The 23746-nt window shown below is 41.0% G+C and overlaps 2 protein-coding genes across 2 annotated transcripts in view; one reads left to right on the top strand and one right to left on the bottom strand.

The window, feature by feature from the left end:
- Nucleotides 1-23746, bottom strand: part of LOC112847800 (syncytin-A-like) — a 670150-nt gene that overhangs the window by 623267 nt on the left and 23137 nt on the right. The window lies entirely within an intron of this gene.
- Nucleotides 7583-23746, top strand: part of LOC106098735 (NACHT, LRR and PYD domains-containing protein 4E-like) — a 29574-nt gene continuing 13410 nt past the window's right edge. Inside the window, exons 1-4 of the mRNA XM_025910275.1 lie at nt 7583-7602; nt 7955-8009; nt 9407-9526; nt 10263-10370. Coding sequence (XP_025766060.1) covers nt 7969-8009; nt 9407-9526; nt 10263-10370 — 269 coding nt within the window. The 5' untranslated portion in view covers nt 7583-7602; nt 7955-7968. The remainder of the gene's footprint in view (nt 7603-7954; nt 8010-9406; nt 9527-10262; nt 10371-23746) is intronic.

Raw genomic sequence — 23746 nt, 5'->3', positions numbered from 1 at the left:
TACACACAGGATATACCAAAGCTGCTTCACTCAAAAGGATAAAGTGCCTGTGTAATAATTTAAAGATAGAATATGTTGTTTTCTACATTAGGTCTGCTGAGACTAGGGGGAAAAGATAACAAAGAGCCCAGCCTCGGCTGCATGACTTCTGCTCAGCAGTTGAAATGTTGTTGGGACCAGGACAGCCCTATTTATCACATTTGCTTCCTATACCTGATTTTTGAATGATAACGTACCCATTACAACCTGCATGCATGTCACTTCTAGATGAAATTGAGTTATGCATACCACCAGACAGGCCTTTGTGGCAATGTAACATCTGTGGGGTCTGTTACGGCCCTGGGCCTTGGAGGGAGTGAGGCTGCCTTTTTTTGTTAATGCAAATCCAAGTGTGCTATGACTCGTGTGTGATTGGTTACTGGGAGACCTGTGCCAGCCTTCTTTTATGCAGATTAAAGTGTGCCAGACCATGCGGACGATTGGCTGCCTGGTGGGTATAAAAGGCTGAAGATCCCTCACACTACGGGGAGCTGCTGCTCTGACGTGAGCATGCAGCGTCCTCCTCGTCTGCCTAGCATTTGAACTCTGTTTGTAACCCCTGATATACAGCTGACCTTAGTTTTATTAGAGTCTTGTGTTTGCTGGCTCTCCTTAATTAACCCTTAGCTTTTATTCTTGCCTGTTCTTTTCTTTGTGTATTAATTATTTGCCCGGTGGTCTGTTGAACAGCCCCGTCGGTTTTCAGCTTAACGTTTGCAATAAAACCCCTTATGTACTCTGATTTCGTGAGAGGCCTTGTGTATGTTTCTCCCCACCTCTCGCCTAGCAGAGGGGGTGGTAACAGGGTCAGAGACAAATGTCCAAATGGTTTTAAGAAAAACATTTAATTTTTGAGACGGCCCATAATGCATTGCGACCAGGAAGTGGTTGTTTTTGTAAATATCTGGTGAACAGAAAGTGATAAAGAGATGAGATCACTTCCCAGGTGAGCATTTTGGGGTATGCATCGTTTAGGTTTTTGAAAAGAAACAATGACTCCCCCTTTCTTGTACACCATTGCTTTTCTATGGCTTCATGCTCCAAGCTTTCTCTGCCATAACTTAGACCTAAATAATAGGTCTAAGTTTTATGAACACCAAGATATCATTATAAGTTTCCTGTAGACATTTGAGTGCTTGCCAAATTCTCCAAAAAAGAATGAATTTAGAGGTAGTGAGAGTACAGCTGTGTAATAACATCAGTTTAAATCAGGGTCCAGCCTTGAGCTATGTCCTGTGTTTTGAAAAATATAGTTGCCACGAAAACCACAATATCCTAGTTTTTATGTTTTTGCTTCTTTTTTGGGGGGGGGGTTTGGTTTTTGTATCTTGTGTTAGCAAAGTTGTAGAGAATGGAAGCCACAGTTAGGAAACCTGGACAATGAATAAAAACTCAGGGCTGCAAGCACGACATTATCATTAATAATGGTCGATGGTCAATGCTGACTTCTTTTTTGGAAGACACTTACCTTTTCCTCAAACTGATCCAACTGATGAAGTTGCCACCTGACTCTCTCCTGTTCACAATAGACATCGACAGGTTATGTACAAATATTATTAGATTTCACAGGACTGCATCTCGCACTGAGAATCTCCATGACTCCATCCCCGTCCTTATCTGCAGCCTGTTTGTAAAAAATATTTACACGAGTTACAATTTTTTTTTGTTAAGGTCTGCTTACAGGTACAGAGCAAAAAACTACGTGTAAAACTCTGCGCTCAGGTTTCCTGGCTGTGTGTGGATTTCAACTTATAAGTAAAAATTTTGACCTGATTTTTCTTCCTTTCAGCTGATTGGTCAATGTCATGTCAATCACAAATGTAACAATCCAATCAGAGAACAGGTGGGTTTGGCTGTTGGAGGGGTGCTTTAGGTCCTGGAAGGGTAATACAGTTTGAAGCTGGAGGATCTCTATATAAATATCATATATAGAAATGCTATTATTTACTTTATTTCCTGATGTTCGTATGTGTCATACTTGTTTCAGTCGCCAATTCTGAATTATAACTAACATTAAAAACATGTTTAAGGAGGAGGGAGAGCAAATTAATCCAATTAACATCTGATCTTTGGGTTTTTTCTTCAATAATCAGCGTGACCTGTGTATAAACTCATAAACTTTATTAAAATAGATAATGTTGGTGTTTCCGTCACACACTGTTGGGTTTAACTGTACCAGGTTTGTTCGACACTGTGAAATGGTAAAGGGCCTGTATTTGAAACACATACAGACTTCTTGATGTTCGGCTAATACAGGGGTGGGCAATCTCAGTCCACGAGGGCCGGTGTCCCTGCAGGTTCTAGATGTGTCCTCGAACCAACACAGCTGATTTAAATGGCTAAATTAGCTCCTCAACATGTCCTGAAGTTCTCCAGAGGCCTGGTAACGAACTAATCATGTGATTCAGGTGTGTTGACCCAAGGTGAGATCTAAAACCTGCAGGGACACCGGCCCTCGTGGACTGAGATTGCCCACCCCTGGGCTAATATGTGAATATTAATCATGAGGGTAAACTGCCCTGTACTGTATATGCGAGGTCAGCATATCAACGATATCTTCAGCTCTCTGAGTTAACCCAAAGTTTCCCAGCTGGGTCACATGAAAGTGTCGGCAGCATCAAACTAATCTAACGGTCATCTACGAATAATTCACGGCTCATATCGTTTCCAATTTTTAATTAATTATTGACACATTTAATTCATTATTTAATGGTGTATTTAATTAATTCATTATGTCAGTCCTGGCGTTCCATAAAGTGGCTCCGATGAGAGGACCGTGCCGGCAGCGGCCCACAACTCATTTAAGTTTGAGACCCCTGATTTAAACTAACATACTCATCCGGCTGCAACCAGGTTTCTGTAAGGCAGAGTAAATCGATTTGTTGATCAATTATTAAGTCATGTACTAACAGAGACTTGGAGGAGAGAGACCTAATATTTAACAATCCACATTTCACTGTTTTACTCTTTGGTTCAGATGTGGATACTGTATTGTTCTTTCTTTGTGATTTTTTATGTTTAAGTTGTTTGTTGCTGGTTTTTAGTTTGTTTTTTGTCTGTTTGGGAGCTGACACAGTCTCAGTGGAGATGGGTTTTTGGGGGGGTAGCAGGAGGAGAGAAGCTGCAGAGAGGCGTGTAAGACTGCAACTCTGCTTCCTGGTCCCAACTCTGGATAGTCATATTTTGGGGGGTTTAATAAATTGGTCCATATTTCTATAAATGAGAGCTGCTCCATCCAAAGTGGGATGGATGCCGTCTCTCCCAACAAGACCAGGTTTCCTCCAGAAGGTTTGCCAATTATCTATGAAGCCCACATCGTTTCTGGGACACCACTCAGACAGCCATGACTGCACACATACACACAAATTCAGCTGTTAAACTGACTTGAAGCTCATAAGAATATATACCATTGTTGCTGTACCAGCATGCAGACTAAACAATTATTGTTTTTGGCTATTAGTACAGTAAGTATCACACTGGAACTTTTAACATTATTATGTTTTTTTTAACCTATTTTCCTCTCATGTTATCTCCTCGTGTTCAGGTCGATGTCTGATTCCTGGTTAAAGCGTCTGAATCTGGGTCGTCAGTTTTCATCTGTAGCACAAAAGAAAATACACTGGCAGTGACAATACCATACCATACCACCTCCATTTACACTTTAAAATAAAGTACATATACAAAAAGCATAAATGGAAAATAAAGTCAAACATGTTAAAAATAAAGAATTAGAAGAAATAGAGTCAACCACTTAAAAACCAATAACATGACTTTAACAAGGATCCTAAAATGTAGCCAGTGGAGTGAAATTAAAATGGGAGTAATGTGCTGAGACTGTTTTGTTCCAGTTCAAAGCTGCATTATTTTTCATAACCTGCAGATGCCTAATGGACACATCACTAACCCCACAATAAAGTGTGTTACAGTCTCCAGCCTAGATGGAACAAAGCCATGGATTACTGTCTCAAAAAGCCGCCTTGATAAAATCTGTTCTACTTCGACCTCAAATGAAAAAGGTTTGATTGTCAGGGCTGGGTGTGTGACCCAGCATTTTGAGTTCTTTTATATTTGTGACTTCTTATGTTATATTGAAAGGATAATGTAGTATTATTATTAGTTTGCCTCGAGTTATAAGTCTAGTTCAGGTTCTTCAGTGACTTCTTAGTTATAAGTCTTTTCTTGTCCTCCATGTAGTCATGTACTTGTACTGTGTGTTTCTTGTTTTCATGTTGAAAAAACTTGCTTTTTCAAGTCATTTTTCACAACATTTACTAAAATATTTTTAACTTTTTATATTTAAAACACAATTTTCAATTGGCCGCTTTGTCGGCCATCCAAAGGTTCAGCTGTAGTGCACCCTCAGCAGCGGCAAAGAGGTATGAGGCTGTTCTCCACCAACCACATACTATGGAAGTCAATAACAGTGACTATGCCATAATGAGGCGAAGACCTAAACACTGGTCAATCAGCACATTCTCAGATATGGTGGCTGCAATATTAAAATGTGAGGAGCTAAAATACATCTAACAGCTTGTGAATATTTGTGCTGCATTTCTAGCATCCAGTGCAAATTGTGAAAAAGGCTTTAGTTTAATGAATCCTATCAAAACAGTACCCAGAAATCATCTTGAAGTGGACCATTTAGACCAGCTGATGCACATAAAAGTCAAAGCTGCAAGCAGACGAGGCCATCAACCTGGACGACGTGTACAACCGCTGGACACGTGAGAAAGACAGACGGGAAAATTAAGGTGAAATTTAAGTTCTTAGTCAGTTTAGTGCTTATTCTAGTGTCATTTATTAAGAATTTTCATCTATAATGGTTATGAGTCAGTAAATGCTTTGATGGTAATAAACATTGTGTCTCGCATGCTTGTGCTTCAGCACACGTGTCATTGTGCAAAATGTGAACAAAATGTTATCTCTAAACGGTGTCTCAGTTCTTCCAGAGCAGGAACCCCACCCTGACCTTCACACCCACTGTGAAAGAAGCAGATGAGGGTTTAACTGGGACAAAGTGTGCAACCATTGCAGAAGTGAGAAGGACAAACCTGAAAAATGGCCAGGGGCTGGGTCTGTGACGCAGCATTTTGAGTTCATTTTGGATTGTTGATTTCTTATATCGTTTTTGTATTGTTGTTCAACCAGCCTAAAATAAATGTTTTTTGTTTAAAGCTTCAGTTCATCTCTCCAGTGTCTGCTTCTTGTTAGTTTTTTAAATTTACATATTCATGGGAGCTGATGGGGAGTATGAGTTTTTAAAAACAGAGCAACTAAAAGACCAGTGAATATTTTTCTGTAAGTAAATTAAAACAAAATATTAAACACGACCACTTCAGGTTTGATGTGTCATCATCATCAACCACCCTGTTGGTAAGTCTGATGGAATTTTTTTCCCTATAACTTTTTTTACAGCTTCTCTTAAGTTAACCACGTGCCTTCAGCAGGATGATCAGTGGGTTACAGGAGAACCACAGTCTGCTTCAGGCTGGTACTCGATACCACTGCTGGGAGACAGAGTACCGTCCATGTTTGCTTATTTCCTGAAGGATCATGACAGTACATGGATTTGATTGAACCCTTGATGCCTCCTGTTTATCTGGGCTTGACAAAGCCAGTAAGTACACTGGAGTGACCCAATGAGGCTGAGTTTGTGTCTCCTCCCAGAATCAAACTGAGGCTCTTTTACGGGAAAGGATGAAGGTGGTGACTCTCAGAGCACAACCCAATGGAACTGATAAGTTGATATCAATAAATTCTTATCAATTCCTAACTGCAAATTCAGAGAGTTATGATCTGACACGTAAAGAATTATAGCGTTAACGTTTAATGAGTTTAAACAGTTCAAGGGTCATCATGTGACTGTTATCACACTTCCTTGAGATAAGCCCTTGAAATTGAAGAGTTAAAAGTGAACACACTTAAAAACCTTGAAGGGTGTGCGTTACATGTTTATCCTCTGTGGTCAGTCTCATTGTTGGATGAATAATTTGACTTTCACTTACTTCCACCATCCAAAGGTAAACTGAATCTTCAGTCATATTCGTGTGAGTGGGTGTTGCTGTTAAACAGCTCTCATAATAGTTAAGCTAGTAGAAATATATTGTGTTATTTTGTTCAGGTAGAATCTGTAGAACTGTTTTGGAACATTACAAAAACCAAATGAGGAATTGTCAAGTCATTAAACAGATTTTCTATTTTTGGTCTTTAAATGTTTAGTTTTTGAATTCATTCTTCTTTTGTCTTGTTGCTCTGCTAATTATGCAGCACTTCCTCAGATGTTTCTTTGGGATCTTACTGTGCTTACACTGTTTATGTCACGTTTAAGTTTTTTCAAGCTGTAACCCTCTGTACCTGCAGAGGTACCTGAGAACTTTCATGATCCAGCCAGCTAAGTAATTTGACGTGGAGGTGGTGACCCTACACTGTTTTAATCCTGCATGAAACTGCTTGAGTTTGGGGTGTCTCTAGTTTTCATCAAAACATCAGTATGGGCTGATCCTGGCTTTGTGAAAAGCACTGAAGCAAAAGTAATGGCCCATGTTTAGCTCGGTTTTGGCTGTGTACACTTTAGAGATTAAGGAGTTTAAAACGGCTAACTTGTTTCCCTGGAACATAAGGATGAATAAATAACAGCAAACAGAATTAAATAGTCACCAAAATATCAGCACCAGCATCATTGAACAGCCAAAGCATTAGCTTCAGTAGCCCAGGTTTTCAGTCCATCTTCAACAGGTAAACTTGGGTCAGTCTGATGGAAACACCTGGGATTTCATCACAGGACTCTTGTGACAATGGATTCTTTCTTTTTCCTGCTTTAAAATCCACCTGATTCAGTTTCAACACATCTTCACTGGCAGTGAACTTTTTGTCTTTTAGTGAAACATGTTTTGAACCCGTTTCCTGACAGATGCATTATTTTGGGATTTACAGCTCATAAAAGATCATAAACATGTTACAGTAAGAGGTCTTTGCACAGTCTTTCAGATCTGCTGTGGAAACACTGTTAAACATCATCATTCATGTCATACTGAATAAGGATGTTTGCTGAAGAAAGCCTTTCAGTCTCAGCGTTCAATGTTCAGAGATCAATAATCTTTTTATTAAACCATAAAATCATGAAACTTGGTACTAATAACAATATCAAATAGCACAGACAGCAATGACATTACATATAACACAATGACACAAGCACTATGATCGTGACCTCGGTGCTGCAGGAGGTCGGCTGATTCTCCATATTCGTTACGAGGAGAGAAACGAGCCCCGCTTTATGCTGTGTTTCAGTTTACAGTCATGTCCTGCTTTGTGTTGGTTACATTTGGTTACATTTTCTATCATGTAACCATAAAAGAAAACTCATTAAATCAGGTACATATACTCGACTAACTTTACATGACATGACAAAATCACCTTTGTATCCTGTGGGACCGCTCAGCTTTGTTTCTCATGTTTCACTGTGAAGATAGTGTTTAAGAGCTTCCTCTGAGGGGGAATGAGCAGCGTCCCGTACAGGTGAAGGTAAAACGACAGTGTGACTGAACGTGGAGCTGAATTCACGCGGTGAGTCTTTTCTCTTCACCCGTCTGAAAAGTGTTGAAAACATGTTTGGTGTTATTTCATTTGATGAGATTCAAGCAAACGTTCGTCTGTTGATGGGACTGTTGTAACTATTAATTACTGTTGTAATTAATTTATCATTTTAATATTAATTTATAATTTATCATTTTTCAGGTGTTGTACAACATTTGGGAATTGTAACAAAAAGATTCAGAGGACACGAGATTAAAACTCTTTCTCTAACAAAGAGCTCAATTTTCTTTTTCTATTCTAATAATGATGATGTTAGTAACACCCTTGGAGTTTAAAATAACTTGTCCATAAATGTGCTGACTGAGCGTGTGTCTGTGTGAAGGTGTGGCCTCTGCTATGGATCAGTGCGAGCACAAACAGGAGGGAGCCCCTCACAGGTGAGAGGACCATGTCTAACTGTCAGGACTCTTCTCCAGGTCACAGCTCAGCGCTCACACTAAGCAGCATCATTATAGCATGTTGTTCTTACAGTGGAACGCCACATTAGCTTCAGGACAGATTAAAAATAAAACGGAGCACAAATATTTTGCTCGCCTTCCTTCTTATTTTTTGTGCAGTGTCTTTTGACTGATGTTGTGTGCGTCATAAGTCTTACAAGCTGACTTCACATAAAGGATATATTTGAGTTCTGCTGTGATTCATCAGCAACACTACCGAATTATGTTTCAGATCTTTGACTTCTCCATATACGGACACAAATTCTTCAGAAAACTACCAATCAGCTTCTTCATCAGTTTCAAAATGCTGCATGTAGATAAAATATAATGAGTCCAGCAACAAAGGCCAAATCTGCAGAGAGCAACTTGAGAGTCTTAAACACAGAGAAGAAAAGCAAAGAAGATTCTTTAAGCAGCCGCTGGCTTCTTCCTTCACGTATTTAACACTTCAAGTTGCTACGGCAACATCTGTGGGAAACTTTATATTAAACACTTATATTTCTTATTTTGAAAGGGGAGATGGGAATTACAGGTCAGCTGACAGGTCCACATGAGTAAGCTAACATGCCACACAAAATAAAAAAGACTGCAGCTTATATATAAGCTACATTAATGCAGCAGCAGCATGATACCATTTCCTAAACTAGAAAAAAGTTGTTTGGTGAATGACTTTATTGTCCTTATTATTTTAACAGCTCTGTGTCTGTTAAGAAGCTCCAAATGCTGTTTCAACCAAAGTATGCAGAGCAGTCAAAGGCTGTGTAAGGTTTTCAAATACTTTAGTGTCATCATTACGTCTTCATTTAGTGAACACAACACGGGGAAAAACATTCTTGAGGTTTATTAACCTCAGTGTCAAAACGGTAGATATGTCTGTCATTTTTATTAACATTAAGAACATTTAATTAATACACTGAAGTGAATAATTTAATTCTGGGAACAGAGGAACATTAGATAACCTGACAAAAAGCAAAAATGAGAACTAAGAAACTAAAGGAGAACTGTAAATTCGAACAAACAGACACAAGCAAAATATTTACTTCAATATAAAAAAGATTTTTGGCTGATAAAACAAAAGAAAGGTATTTTTTTGCATTCCAACATTTATATTAGAAAAAGTTTTGACCTGGAACTTCAATGCATTCATTATGACTCTATTAAGTTTAGGCATGTAGAGAGTATCCGTTGAATACTGAATCAGAAATACTTTATTAATCCCAAAGGAAATTATGGTATACTAAAGATATACTAAAGAAGTCTCACTATATGGTTTTTGTCCTTTTCATATGTCTAAAACGGTGAATTCAACAGTGTTAATGACTAAATTTTTCTGGCAGTTCTATCAGAAATCATCGGAGACCAGGATCGTCTGGCCCAAAGTCTTTTTCCATGAAGAGCCACCGATCCATGAATGAACCCATTAATGTTAATATTACACATTTAAAGGCAGACCAAAGGTAAGATAAAAGTGCTCAGTGAAATGCATTTCTTAAAAATGGCACTGTGTGCATATGGATGTTACCCTTAATGAAAAACAGACAAAATGAGCAATGTTGAGTTAAAATGAGCTCAAATGATGCTGTTAGTAATGATGTTACTGTTCCATGCTGTTCGGATCCAGCAGCAGAGGCCAGACTCTGTTGAACTGAGCTCTGTTCCCATGGACAGTCATCAGTCAGTGTATGAACTGACTTACCAAACTGCTGGACACCATTTAAAAGCAGACTGGTAAGATTATAAGACTCAGACAAATGCATTCATTTGCCAATGACTGTACACTCTACAGTGTAGAGTGTACAGTCACCAAAATCCCTATGATGACAGCTTTATGTATGCCTGAAGCCCTGGCCACTTAATTGTTCCCAGCAAGCTCCAAATTAAAGTCTGACTTCAAGAGAATGAATGTGAGTCCAATGGTGTTGTTTTCTTTGAGGTCTGTTAATTATTCTTACTCCAGTTCTCTACATCAGACAATTTGCCTAGGCAGGGTGTAGCACCTTTTTTAGTATCTACTCTTTGGTCTAAAATCCTAATATGACAGTTTGACTACATCAAAATTAATCATTTTAATACTGGAAAGTAAAATTCTACCAAGGTTTTGGGCTTTATTTAACTCAGAACTTTGCTTTTATCTTGTCATAGAAAATGTTAGGGAGAGAAGTTTCAAATGAAACCCTCTTTTATTTCTATAAGGATCCATCCACAGGCAGAGGGCTCTCCTGAAGCCAACTTTACACCTTTGAAGAGCGACCACTCTGTGCATCAATCTACTTATTTTGGACACCACCCAGCTCATCACAGGTAAACATTTAAAGGGATTATAATATTGTACTATTGAGGAGTCATGTGGTGAGATGCCGGTAATGGCTGCGCTGTAGAGGAGTGCTGAACCCCCGTCGATAATAGAATGACAATTAAACTTCTACTACAACTTCTACTACTGTACCACTCGACGTTGGTGAGCAATCTAACTAAACTGGAAATATTTAAAGTAAATCTGGGACAAAATATGGCATCCAGTCAAAAAGAACGAACTGTTCAGTCGCATTTGTCAAATTTTGCTATCAGAAAAGTTAACCCTGCTCGTCTTGATAGCCATAAAGGTCAGAAAATAGAAAAAAAAATGACCTGTCTGCTGAGATTGCCAAGCTCAGGGTAACACGGAATGTGGTGCAGCTGATGTCATGTTGATTAAATCCGTGACAGCAGAACTCAAGAATGTTGTAGCTGCAATCCAATCGAGGCTAACAGAGGCCGAAAGTCGTATCTCCGATGTAGAGGATCAGGTGGCCGACTCGGCTAATTAAAAAAGTGGGTGTTGATACTGGAGTGCAAAATTACTGATGAATGGACAAGAAAAGGTCAAAGGTCATCAGGTCCTCAATTTAGAAAAATGAGAAAAGAAGAAGAGGAGAAACAGGCAAAAGATAAATGTAAGCAGTTGTGTTTTTGAATGATATATATATATATATATATATATCTATTAGACTTACTTAGACTTAGATCCTCCCGCGCCGATCAGCGCATCGGGCGACAAGAGAACGTCATTGAACTCGGTCTATCGCGGCAGTTGTTGCTTCATCCCATGACAGTTTGACTGAACGTAAATCTTCAAGGAAAGTCCTCCTCCATGTCATTTTGGGTCTTCCTCGCCGTCTCTTTCCATTCTTCGGGTTCCACAGAACCGCGACACGGGCAGGTCTCGGGTCCGGTAGCCGAAGGATGTGACCAGCAAATCTGAACCGACGCTTGGTGACTTGGACATGGAGCGGCTCTACTCCCGCACGGCGATATATTTCCTCATTGGTAATGCGATCCCGATATGTGATCTTGAGCAGCCGTCGAAGACAACGTTGTTGGAAGACGTCAAGATGGTGGTTGATCTTTGCAGTTGATTTCCAAGTCTCCGCTGCATACAGTGCCGTCGGTATAACGATGGTCTTCAGGAGCCGCAACTTGGTTGATAAAGGCAGTGCGGTGGTCATCCATATAGGTCGTAGTCGTTGAAAGGCTGCCCATGCCTTCCCAGTTCTGCACTTAATGTCATGCTCCACGTCCCCGTCACTGCTAAAAGTGCAACCCAGGTACATGAACCTGTCCACCTCTTCTAGCTGCTGCTGCTGATTCACAGTAACCGCTGTGTTTGATGGTGTAGCGTAACCAACTCGCATAATCTTTGACTTCTCACCACTGATCCTGAGTCCTATCGGTGCTGCTTCGCTTTCCAAAGATGAGGTTGTTTTCTGAAGAGCCCGGAGTGTTGGTGCAAGTAAGGCTATATCGTCCGCAAAGTCCAAATCTGTGAACTGCTGCAGGGGATCACGTCCGGCGACCCCCATCGTGTTCGGTCCAATTGCTCGGCGCATGACATGGTCAATGGCGATGTTAAAGAGGAATGGCGATAGGACGCAGCCTTGTCGCACACCAGTATCGATATTAAAATATTCCGTGATGCCGTTGTCTGTTCGGATGCAACAACTAGAGTTGCGGTACAGCGCTTGGAACGCAGTAACAAAGCGGTCAGGTACGCCGTAAGACTTGATGATTTTCCAGAGCATGTCCGGATTCAGGCTATCAAAAGCCTTTTTTTTTTCTTTTCTTTTTTTCTTTTTTTTTTTGTCTGTCCCATTTGGTTCTTTAGCCGTCAGAATTGTTGTCTGAAGACCAACAAGGATACCAAATGGATTTATTTTGCCAAATGGATCATCATGGCATTGCCGTATTGGCAAGGTTATTATCGTTAACGAAAACTAACGAAATAACGAAAACTAGAAGTGAAAAAACATTTTCGTTAACGGAAATAAAAATAAAAACAAAAAAAGGAAAACTAACTAAAACTGTAATGAGTGTTCACAAAACTAACTAAAATTAACTGAATTTATAGCAAAAATGTGTTTAGTTTTCGTTGATGTGTGCGTGTCATACAATAGTCAAGGGTGAAAAAGAAGTTTAGTTTCCAGGTTTTTTTCTTGCTGTGTCTCATTATGCCAGCAGGTGGCAGTACGTTAGTCGAGTCGTCTGTGTCGCTGCTCCGTCCACACGCAGAATCATGTCAGGAAAAGTCTGGAGAAAGCACCAGCTTCCAATTTGGGATTACTTTGAATATGACTGTGTTTTGGATAAAGCAAGTGTCTTGTAGTGGAAAGAGACAAATTATGAGGGACATTTCTAAAAGGAAAAAAATCCCACAAACCTTAAAGTGCACTTGAAAAGCTCACACAAGAAGGCTAAGCTAGCTTACCTGGAGAAGGTAAGGGAGCACGCCCAACCCTCATCCCCAGAAACAGAAGCTAACCCCAGGCAAGGCAGCGTGATGCATCCCGAGACAACAGGACTGGGATATCTACATAACTGTGTGAGTCAATTGCCTTAACACCCGGTGCTGCAAGAGTTAATAGTCTCATTGGGGCCAAGATATACATTTTATAGTTGCCTGGTATCAACGGTTGTTCATCTGCCTTTATTTATTTATTTAAAGAACCCATACACTGTTAAAAAAAATTCCGTTATAAAACGGAAAAAGTGCTGGTAATTAATTACCAGCACTTTTTCCGTTATTTTACGAGCACTTCCGTAAACCTTAAAACGGATATTTCTGTAGATTTACCCGAGTTTTTCTGTACCATTGACGGACATTTCCGTCAAACCTAAAATGGAAAATTCCGTATTTTCCATAAATTTCGGCGTTATTGCACAGACAATTCCGTAAACCCTATAACAGATATTTCTGTAGATTTACCTGACTTTTTCTTTACCATTTACGGATAGTTCCATCAAACCTAAAATGGAATATTCCGTATTATTTAAGTACTCAATCCATACCATTTACGGACACTTCAGTCATCCTAAAATGTTTAATTCTGTACCATTCTCTATACCGTTTACCATCAATAAAGCACAAATGTAGAATCACAGCAATTATTTATTTCCTTTAACAGCTGCCAGTGCTTTAAAGTGATTTCACTTTTTGTGGTGAATGATTTGCAATATTTACATTACAACCATTAAAACATTCAGAACATCACCTTCACATTCAGAGAAATTTTACATACATAAACCAGCTGTTCTCTCAAAGAAGTACAGCCATGTCCTTTAACAGGGAGATGCCAAATCTAGCAACTTTTTAGCATCCACAGGCTGACAGGCATTAATAACAAATTGATTTGTTAAAGACAATGACAAAATAAGACAATAAAACTGCCAGCATTGCTGTTGCTGTCTCACCTGTCAGTGCAAAATGAGGAGCCCCCTCCAGGAGGATGCAGAAACCTACACCTCCAACTCCACATATCACACCGACAGGCAGAGCTCTGCAACCAGTGGCTGACCTTTCTACAAAAAACAAATAGAACATTAGAAGTATTACATTATACAACTTTTCTATAAAACATCAGTGCAGCAATAACAACCATGACCTTAGAAGGATGACTGTGCAACATGCCATAAAGAGATTTTTAAAACTCTTAAAACAATTTAAAACTAAACAAAAATTAAAACTTACACCTCCAACTCCACAATGACAGGAAAAGCTTAACCGGAATGACAAATATCGCCCACCTTCCGTCCCCCTTAACATGGGGGATTTGAAACTGCAGCATGTGTGTTGTGGGCATCTAGTTAAAACATCTGAACTCACCTAATACTGTAAAAATCTGTATTTCTACTCCCAAGCCCCATGTTTTTGGATTTGCCTGTGTGTGTGTGTGTGTGTGTGTGTGTGTGTGTGTGTACATTCAGTCCAAAAAGGTATTTTCTGAGCTCTGAGAACAGCTCAAATGGCCCATTCAGATTCCTTCTGCTTGCATTCAAATTCCTTCAGCTGAGAAACCAGCTTGCACACCTGTGGAGGAATGAAGTGCCGTTTCTTCCCCTTCTTCTCTGCCTTGGAGCCTCGCTCAGGATTGACCCCAAAGAAAACTCTGAGGAAAAAAAAAAAAACAATAGTGATATGCAGACAAAGTTTGCACGTGTAGTGTGGCTTGACAGGAGTGGAGCAGTTCAATAAAATCCTACATTTGTTTTCTTCAATATGCCCCTATGTGTGAACCTCTCTATCATTCTAATTGACCATCTGTCTAGAACCCAATGTTGTTGTGGTGCTGGTGCCAGTGGCTAAGCTTATCTCTTCCTTTGTCTTTTCAAGACACATGCATTCACACTGCGCATATACAGAAATGTTTGCAAGGGCGAGAAGTCTGCTTATCACCAACACATGACAGCATGCATCCTCAATGTGTATGCAGGGATATTATAAATGCACAGAACACAGAAGGGGATAGAAAACACAGTTGACATCCTATCAAAAGGTGTAACAGCACATTTGAACACGGACTGTCCTGGGGGTTATTCAAACATGGAGTGGAGAAACTGTGACATTCAGTGCACGTTACACATCAGTACAAGTATTAACATTTGGGCATGAATCCACTATGTAGTATTTTTTAAATTAATATGTTTAGTCTTTCCTTCGGGGGGGGGGTCCCTGGAACAACATATTTTGAGTTTGGGGTCTGCAGCCAAATAAATTTCAGTTTGTGTGTCTTTGACATGAAAAGGTTTGACCACCACTGACATAACCTGGTCTCAGGTGCTAATGGTTTTAAAGAGATAGCTCAAACGAATTTTGTGTCAACAAACCATTCTGAAAAAAATATGTTTTTGCTCCATTTCCCAACTAGAATCATGTTATGTTTGTTTTGTTATTGATTGACTTAGGACACTATTTAAAGCAAAAAGCATGTTACCTGCCCTTTAAAAAGATATGACACATTTATTCCAACAATAGTCTTCAACAGGGAGCTACAAAATCTCCGAACAAATCCATATTCAGGGGGATCATAAGCCAATAACAGCTGATCTAAAAGCTCACAGCATGTGGCGACACATTTTGAGCTTGTACATCTCAGACAAACGGGTTTAGTGTAGATTGACAAAAAGCAGGTCAGGTGCAGAAAGGCACGGCAAAGTCACATTTACAAAGTATTTCCAAACAATGAGTGCTTACCTTTGCATGAATTCGAGAGTAAAAGCCATCTCCGGTGGGTATTGGACGTTGCAGACATAAAACATGGAGAAGACGTAGCTCAAGGCCACAATGGGAGAGGTGATGTGGTCATTGACAAGTAACCCATCAACAGCAATCTTGAATTGCTGGTCACCTTAAACACAGATAAAAACCATGTACGATTTACAAAAAAAAAAAAAATCCTATATTTTAAGGCAAGCAAAACATTTCTTTAATAAATATGACACAACAACAGCTTATAACAACAGCTAACAACAGCTTGCTGGGATACAAAAAAAGATTTAACTACAAACCTCCGATTAGGATGCATGGGGTCACTGGGAGTTCGACTTCAGGATCTGCAGAGATCTGTTTTGGTGACAGACATGATACATGAATTAATGTTTCCAGTGCACACAAACCTGCTGGCAAATTGACTATCTGCTAGTGTCTTCATCAGACAGAGGTAGCCATTATGCACAAACATTAATGTAAATAGTTTATAGATAGAGAGTTTATAGAGAATATCAGCAGCACAATTAGGGGAATCTATACTTCCTACTGTGGTTGGTTACTTGGTTCACCACTGGATGCAAATAATTATCTTATCTTTCCTTGGATTTTTAGAGTTGCTCAGTTCATACAGGAACTGCAGCAGTCTGGTTAACGTGTCGCTGTGTTGCTCCTCCATCTCAGCCATTGAGACTAGTCGCAATTTATTTTGAGGAAAAAAAGAGAAACAACAAGACATTTTTAAAAAGTTTGTATTTTTATAATTTTTTTACCTTGAACATAAACAACAGAAGCAAAAAAAGGATTAGGATGGTGCGATATGACGATATATATCAGATGACGATATAAAAATGTCTATCGTTTCATATTATACGCTATCATTTGTTTTGTGGTGTTGCAAAATAAACTGTTTACGGCAATATTTTTTTCATGGTTTTGATGGTCACTGTAGTGGCTATCTTATTTCTTAAAGTTCTCTCCTTCTCTTATACTTACAATAACCGCACTATGGACGGACAAGCGACTGTTTTTACGCGTACTTTCGTTACCAACAGTGACGGTAAAACCATCGTGTGGCTCTGCCGTCCGCTTGTTTATTTTCCACATAAACCTTTTACAATAAAGCTCAAGATTCTGTTGAGACTTTTCAAAATGAACTGAAATGATATACATTATTCTCAAACATAAAATTTCAGAATATGCATCAAACAAATGACCTCAAATAAAAACATCAAGTAACTATAAATGGCGCTTACAGTCACCACTCAGATGAAGGCACAGAGAATACCAGCATGGCCAGCAAGGATGAGGCAGAACCAGCTAGCTCCAAGCAGATGGACCAGTCAAAACAAATGGAGGACCTTATTGTTAAACGAGGGGCTACCTCTGTAGCATGGACATGGTTTGGTTATGAAAAGTCTGACACAAACTGGTCCCCACCACCACTCAAACACGACAAACTTCTTTAACCACCTACACAAGAATCACATGAAAGAGTTTCGAGGGAGTTTACGAATGAAAAGCAAAAAAGAGCCGTCAGGTGCTCAAAGTAATCCTTAGACTCCAACGTTAGAACAGGCTTTTCCTCGCAGCACGCTGTGTAACAAATACTCAGAAAGAAAATGGCGGCCGTTTAAACTCATGTCTAAAAATGTATAGTTTCATGCATCGGTCAAAACACTCGACTCCAGGTACATGACGCCCAACTGAAAACACTTCACATAAGTCGAGTTGCCCGAGAATCACAGAATTTAAAGAAAATGCACTATTTTGTGATATATATCGTTATCAGGAGAGATGTGTCTTATATTGGGATGCGAGATTTTGGTCATATCACACAGCCCTACAAAGGATTATAATTCACGTAGAGTTGCATACACATAACGACATTCTGTTGCAACAAAAACAGTTTATAAATTAAGTAACATACATACCTTGAAAAACTAAATCAACCACAACATTAAACTCACCTTGTTTCTGTGGAAAAGGTGATCAGGGTTTTATTTCATTTCCTGAGACCAGCTGCTCTGGATTATCACCAGCTTGTATCTTCATCTTCTTTTTAACTCGGGGAAGTCTTTCCTTTGCTTGGCCATTGCTCTGCACTGGAAAACCAAAGTGTGTGATCAAAGGTGAAATAAGGGATATTTTTCCACTGCAGGATTTAGAGTGCGTCAAGTAGTAATAGCTGTTGATCCATTTCCCAAATAATCTCTAAGGATCTGAATTTTTAAGAAAGATACAAATATCTCTGCTTATATTTGGCTAAAAGCTTGATATAGACATAACAGTTTATAATATGTCAGCATCCCCCACAAGGCATATAAAGCTCCTGCACACCAGCACTGCGCTTACAATACAATACAATCAAGATATAGTTATTATTGATTTATTATTGTATTTTTTAGTAATAATTATTAGTATTTAATCACATTAGCACAGTGGGGTGCCAGAAATATTCCTCATACTAGAAATGCTGCTCAGCATTTCATAAATTACATTTTCAACAAATGTTGGAGTAAAAACACAGTTACAGGGAAAATGTGTCTGTCTGCAAATATTAACTAAACATTTCTACGTGCTACAAAATAGACATAATTGTAAATGTAATGAGGTGAAACTATACTTTCAATAATATTACCACTACAGTCTGTTAACCACCGAAATAACCTGTGCTGGTCAGCTAGCTAAAAGTCTTTACTTTAGCAGCCCAAATCAGAGGCTAACATTAGCATTTGCTAGCGTCAGCCAGGAAGGTCTGAGGCTTAAACTAGGGTTAGTGTAACTTTGCCTGAAACCCTTTAAAGTGTACAGTAGAGCCAACTGTAAAACATAGGTATTGATATAGTACTTATTAGAGTCCTAAAATAATTTCTTCCTCTCTATACATACAATGAAGTTCTCACTTTTCCCAGTTATCTACATCGCTGACTTTCGCTAATTAGCTAGTTAGTAGTCACAGCTGTGTAATACCCAGAGAGACACAGACAGCTAACTATAATATTTATGAAAACTGGTTCAGCCACTGAAGGGCAAAACTGGTGGTATCACAGTAAAAATTATTTTAACAGTAACTAAAATGGAAAGCTTAAGTCATGTTAAACCTAAATAAAGATTATTTAAAAAATGAGTCAGCAAAATATTCCTGACTTGTCTGGAGACAGCCGAAACCAGTTAACAAATAAATTAACAATTCTTTCTAAATAAAAATGCGGAGTCTTTTGAAAAAAATTATTTTAATTAAAGAAAACATGAGTTTTAATACTTACCACGGAAATTTGAAGGCAGTTTCTCCAACTCCAGAGTCCAAAATCCAGATGAAGCCTGGAAGAAGTCTAATGGCTGCTCTTGCTCTGACTTTTCCCTCCTTTTTGGGTCCTTTTTCCCACAATGCATTGTAGTAGTTGAGAAATACAGAAAAATACCTGTAAATGACTAATACGGAAAATTCCTTCACGTTTATACAGTAGATTGTACTGTATTTTTACGGATTTTTTTTACAGTGTAGGTGGGAACGTGAGTTGTCTGTCTCTGCGTGTTAGCCCTGCGACAGACAGGCGACCTGTCCAGGGTGTAGGGTATGGTAGCTGGAATAGCAACATACCCAAGGATAAGCAGAAGAGAATGACTGATATGATGAAACTGGGATTTTGTTACACTTTATTGCAAACACAACTAAAACTATAACTGAAACTAATCAAAACTAAACTGAAACTAAGGATTTTCCAAAAAATAAAAACTAAACTAAACTAGCAAACAATTGGTAAAAACTAATTAAAACTAATATAAAATTGAAAATCTGAAGTCAAAACGAAATAAAAATAAAAACTAATGAAAATTGCAAAACTATTAAAACCCTGCGTATTGGTCCATTTGATCAAACTTTGTTGTTATTATTTATTTTATTTTCAGTTGTTACAGATGGGACAGACATGACTGGGGGATAGGAAAGGGAGAAAGAAAGAGAGGAAGGAAAAGAAAAACAGAAGGGAAGAGGGACAGTGAGAAAGGGCACTTACAAAGACAAAGAGAAAAAAAAAATCTCCTGGGTCACCTGTTGAGAGAAAAAGAAGAGAAGACAAGCAAAAAAAACCAAAACAAAGCAACATACTAAACACAACACCATCACGTTAATCTAGCTAAGTGTAAACAGCAGTAAATACTAAATATTGAAAGTTGTTGTGCAGCACGCAGGACAGACAGCGCACAATGTGCTTTGAAGTAGCAGCTAAGAAAGGTGTAGTTTATGTCTACGAACAGTGAACACCCGTGTGCACACCTGTGTGGATCAACGCACTTGTATACAAAAGGTTTCCCCATGTAACGGTCTGCTAGAGGGTGTGGAGGCCCATAGCCCCGTCCCCCAGGGCATGAAGCAGGCATGGAGGCGATCCAGGCTCCAGACATCCAGAGGCCCCAGAGTGCGAGAGCCCAAGGAGTACCACCGGAGGGCATCCGTGCCACCCTCCTGGGAAGGGCTGAGGAGATCCCCAGACGAGGGGGTCACCCAGTAGCCACGGAGCAGAAGCCAGAGGGGGCTGCACTGGCGTGCCCGCCGGCTCTGCCGGCAGCCAGCTGTGCCAGAGTGAACCGAGTTGCAGGCCCCGAGGCCGGAGGCTCGAGGGCCCCCTTTGCCCCGGAAGAGGCCTGACCGAGCGACAGGCACCAGGCCCCGCCAAGTAGCCACCGGGAGTGAGCTGGTGCATACCTGAGCGCCCAGCCCCGGACACCAAGAACCACCAATGCACCAACCCCTGAGGGCATCAGTTACCAGCCATGAGTGTGGTGAGGGGAGATAGGCCTCCACACTTGGAGGGCCTGGGAGTACCCAGGGAGGTGGAGTCTAAGACCCGACCTGACATATAGACACAGACAAACAGGCACACACAGACATAAACATGCTTTCCCACCCTCATGCACACATATACAAATACTCAGCACTCACCCAGCGTAGGGATAGACATACATAGACATGTACACACAATCATACTCCCCAAACATACTCTATACCCCGGGTCCAGGTACCCTCGCCCCCAGAGGGGGAAACGGCACCCAGACCCAAGAGATGTGACCCTTTCCCCCGGGGTGGAGGCAAGCAGACTGCCCCAGGCTCCGCAGCAGCAGGGAGGCCAATCGGACAGCCAACACCTCCTCCCAGCCCCCTGCCCTGATGGCTAGTAGAGAACGGGGGTGTGTGAAGACCCCATACCTCCCTCCTCCCGCTCATGTGTAGTGTTGCTGTGTGTTGTTCTAAAGTGCATTTAAAACAAGGGAGGGCATGATGCTGCTGCCAGAGAGCAGCAGATGTTAGCACGGCCCCTCCCGAGAACCCTCAATGTCTACATGGATTTAAAATTGAGAGGTGGGCACCAGCGCCAGAGGTAGGGTTGAATACACAGACCGTCCTCTGGACGCCGTTAACGTGGTCACCCTCAAGGCCCTATATATATGTGTGTGTGTGTTATGAGAGTGTGAATAATGTGGATGTCTAAGTTGTGAAATAAAATTGAGGCACAGGTGGCCAGAAGGGGACAGAGGGGGGGGAATGCCTCCCCTGCTCCCTGGTGACACACCCGCACCCCAAGGCCCTACCTGTGTGGGTGGGTGTGGTGGAGCGGGAAGAGGGAGGCAGCCGGGGATGGGGAGGAAAAGAAGGGAGGGGCAAGATGCCCCTCCTTAGGGCCAGCTCCCCCGCTGGCCCCAGTAGGCACCCCCGTCCTCTAGTACCCACCAAGGCAAGGGAGCCCAGGCCCATCCAGACCGGGTCCTATGGCAGCAGCACCGCTAAGGCCCACAGGACCTGGGGAAGCCCACCCCACCCCACCGCAGAGGAAACTATACCCACCCCAACATTCAATCATCTCCAGACTACACAGGACAACAGACACCCAGGTTAGGTTTATTCTCCACCTCTCCTGTGTCTCTCCCCCACCTGCAGAGTGGACTTCTGCAAGGATGGAACAACCTCCCTGCCAGTTGAAGAGCCCCCCAGTTAGGCCGATGCACCAGAGGCCCCCTGCGCCAGGGCTGAGCCCCGTGCACCCACCCGCCCACAACCTCGGCGACACACCGACGAGGACCGAAGCCCCCAAGGCCCAGCCAGAGCCCCATCACGGAGACGAAGCACCCCCGAACCCCAAGCCCCCCGCCTGCCCCGGATCTACTCAGGGGCAGCCAGGCCACCAGGCCAGTAACCTACGTCCACCAGTATAGACCATCCCCCAGCCCCGCTGCACGCAGCCACGAGGAGAACACCCTCTAAGAGTGACCAGAGCCACTAACCAGGTTATGACCACAACCCCCCGGGTTGAGCCCTCCAGGGATAACGTCTCTAGGGGTTCTCCTGGCGCCCTAAGCCCATCCCAACCTCCACATCAACCACAATAGCGAAGGCAGGACCAAACCATGACCCCCCACCCCACTAGGTGATGAAGCCGATCAAAGGAGCCCAAAGGGATTGATCAAATGTGGTGGCAGAGGCTGTATCAAGACTAATGTGATCTATTAGATGGTTTTTATATTGATTAGAATTAAGATTATTTTTATTTTTCCAGTTAAGGAGGACCGTTTTCTTGGCAATGCATAGGGCTGTAAAAACAATGTGGGCTGTGTTTATTTCTGCAGTGACCTCATCCAAGTTGCTCAGCAAGCACACTATCAAAAGCCTTTTTAAAGTCAGCAAAGTTCACGCATAGCCTTTGCTGGAATTCGAGGCTTTGCTCAATAATTGATCTCAGCGTGAATATTTGTTCAATGCAGGACCTTCCACTTCTGAAACCCGCCTGCTCCTCGCGTAGCCGTTCATCCACCGTTCTCAATAGTCGCCGAAGTAATACCTTTCCGAATACCTTCCCTGGGATGGAGAGGAGGGTGATGCCATGCCAATTATTGCAGATCACCCTTCTTTGGGAGTTTCACGATGGTACCTCTCGTCCAGTCGCCGGGTACTTCTATGGGCTCAAATTGTGGTCATAAATATTTTGTACTTGTAAATCAGTTTTGTACTTGTAAATCAGGATTTGTATGTGTAAAAAGAATTTGTGTGTGCGTTAAAGATTTGTGTGTGGGCTTAGCCAAAAAAATACGTGTGAAACTGTGCACTCAAGTTTCAAGTTACAAGTACGAATTTTGACCCGTTTTTTTCTTCCTTTCATCTGATTAGTCCGAGTTTGGTGATTTTTGTGTCACAGGTTAACATGCTTAATACAGGGACATCCGGAGCCTTTTCAACAGCGCTGTGGACCTCGGGGGGGGGCAGTGTTGTGGAAATAACAGTCTTCACTAGTGGGGATAGTTACAAAGCTTTCTTCGTTATGAATTAGCATACATGTTTTTATTGAACATTTGAAGAACTAGCAAAAAAACCAGAAACTCTTGTAGAGGACATAAAGTCAGAGATAGAAACGACAAGGAGCAGGTGCATCTAGTACAGGTAGCGCTGCTGCAAAAACCCACAGAGCTCAGCAGCCAGCGCAACAAATTCTGGATCCTTGGCTTTTAGTTAGCAGTGAGCATTAGCAGCACATGCAGCGTCCGATGTGAAAGGACCTTTATGCTGCGCACTGTGACTCACAGCAATGCTCCCAGGTCAGCCCTGACTTTGTGTTAAACTAATCCTAAAGTAATAATGGTATTTCTAACCACTGATATACCACAACTTTATCCTTTCAACAGCAACTGAAAGTTAGGGGACCTAGCTTCTATCGGATATTTATATAGAGATCCCCCAGCTTCAAACTGTATTACCCTTCAAGGACCTGCAGTTCAAAAAAGCGCCCCCCACGCCTCCAATACCCATCTGTTCTCTGATTGGATAGTTAAATTTGTGATTGACATGACATTGGCCAATCAGATGAAAGGAAGAAAAATCGGGTCAAAATTTGTACTTGTAACTTGAAACTTGAGTGCAGAGTTTCACAGGTATTTTTTGGCTAAGTCCACACACAAATCTTTTTTACGCACACAAATTCTTTTTACACATACAAATCTTTTTTACACACACACAAATTCTTTTTGCACATACAAATCTTTTTTACACACACACAAATTCTTTTTACACATACAAATCTTTTTTACGCACACACAAATTCTTTTTACACATACAAATCCTGATTTACAAGTACAAAATATTTATGGCCACAATTTGAGCCCATATACTTCA

Source organism: Oreochromis niloticus, linkage group LG9, assembly GCF_001858045.2.
Source record: "Oreochromis niloticus isolate F11D_XX linkage group LG9, O_niloticus_UMD_NMBU, whole genome shotgun sequence".
Classification (NCBI taxonomy): Eukaryota; Metazoa; Chordata; class Actinopteri; order Cichliformes; family Cichlidae; genus Oreochromis; species Oreochromis niloticus.
This window is presented reverse-complemented; position numbering and strand designations above follow the sequence as displayed.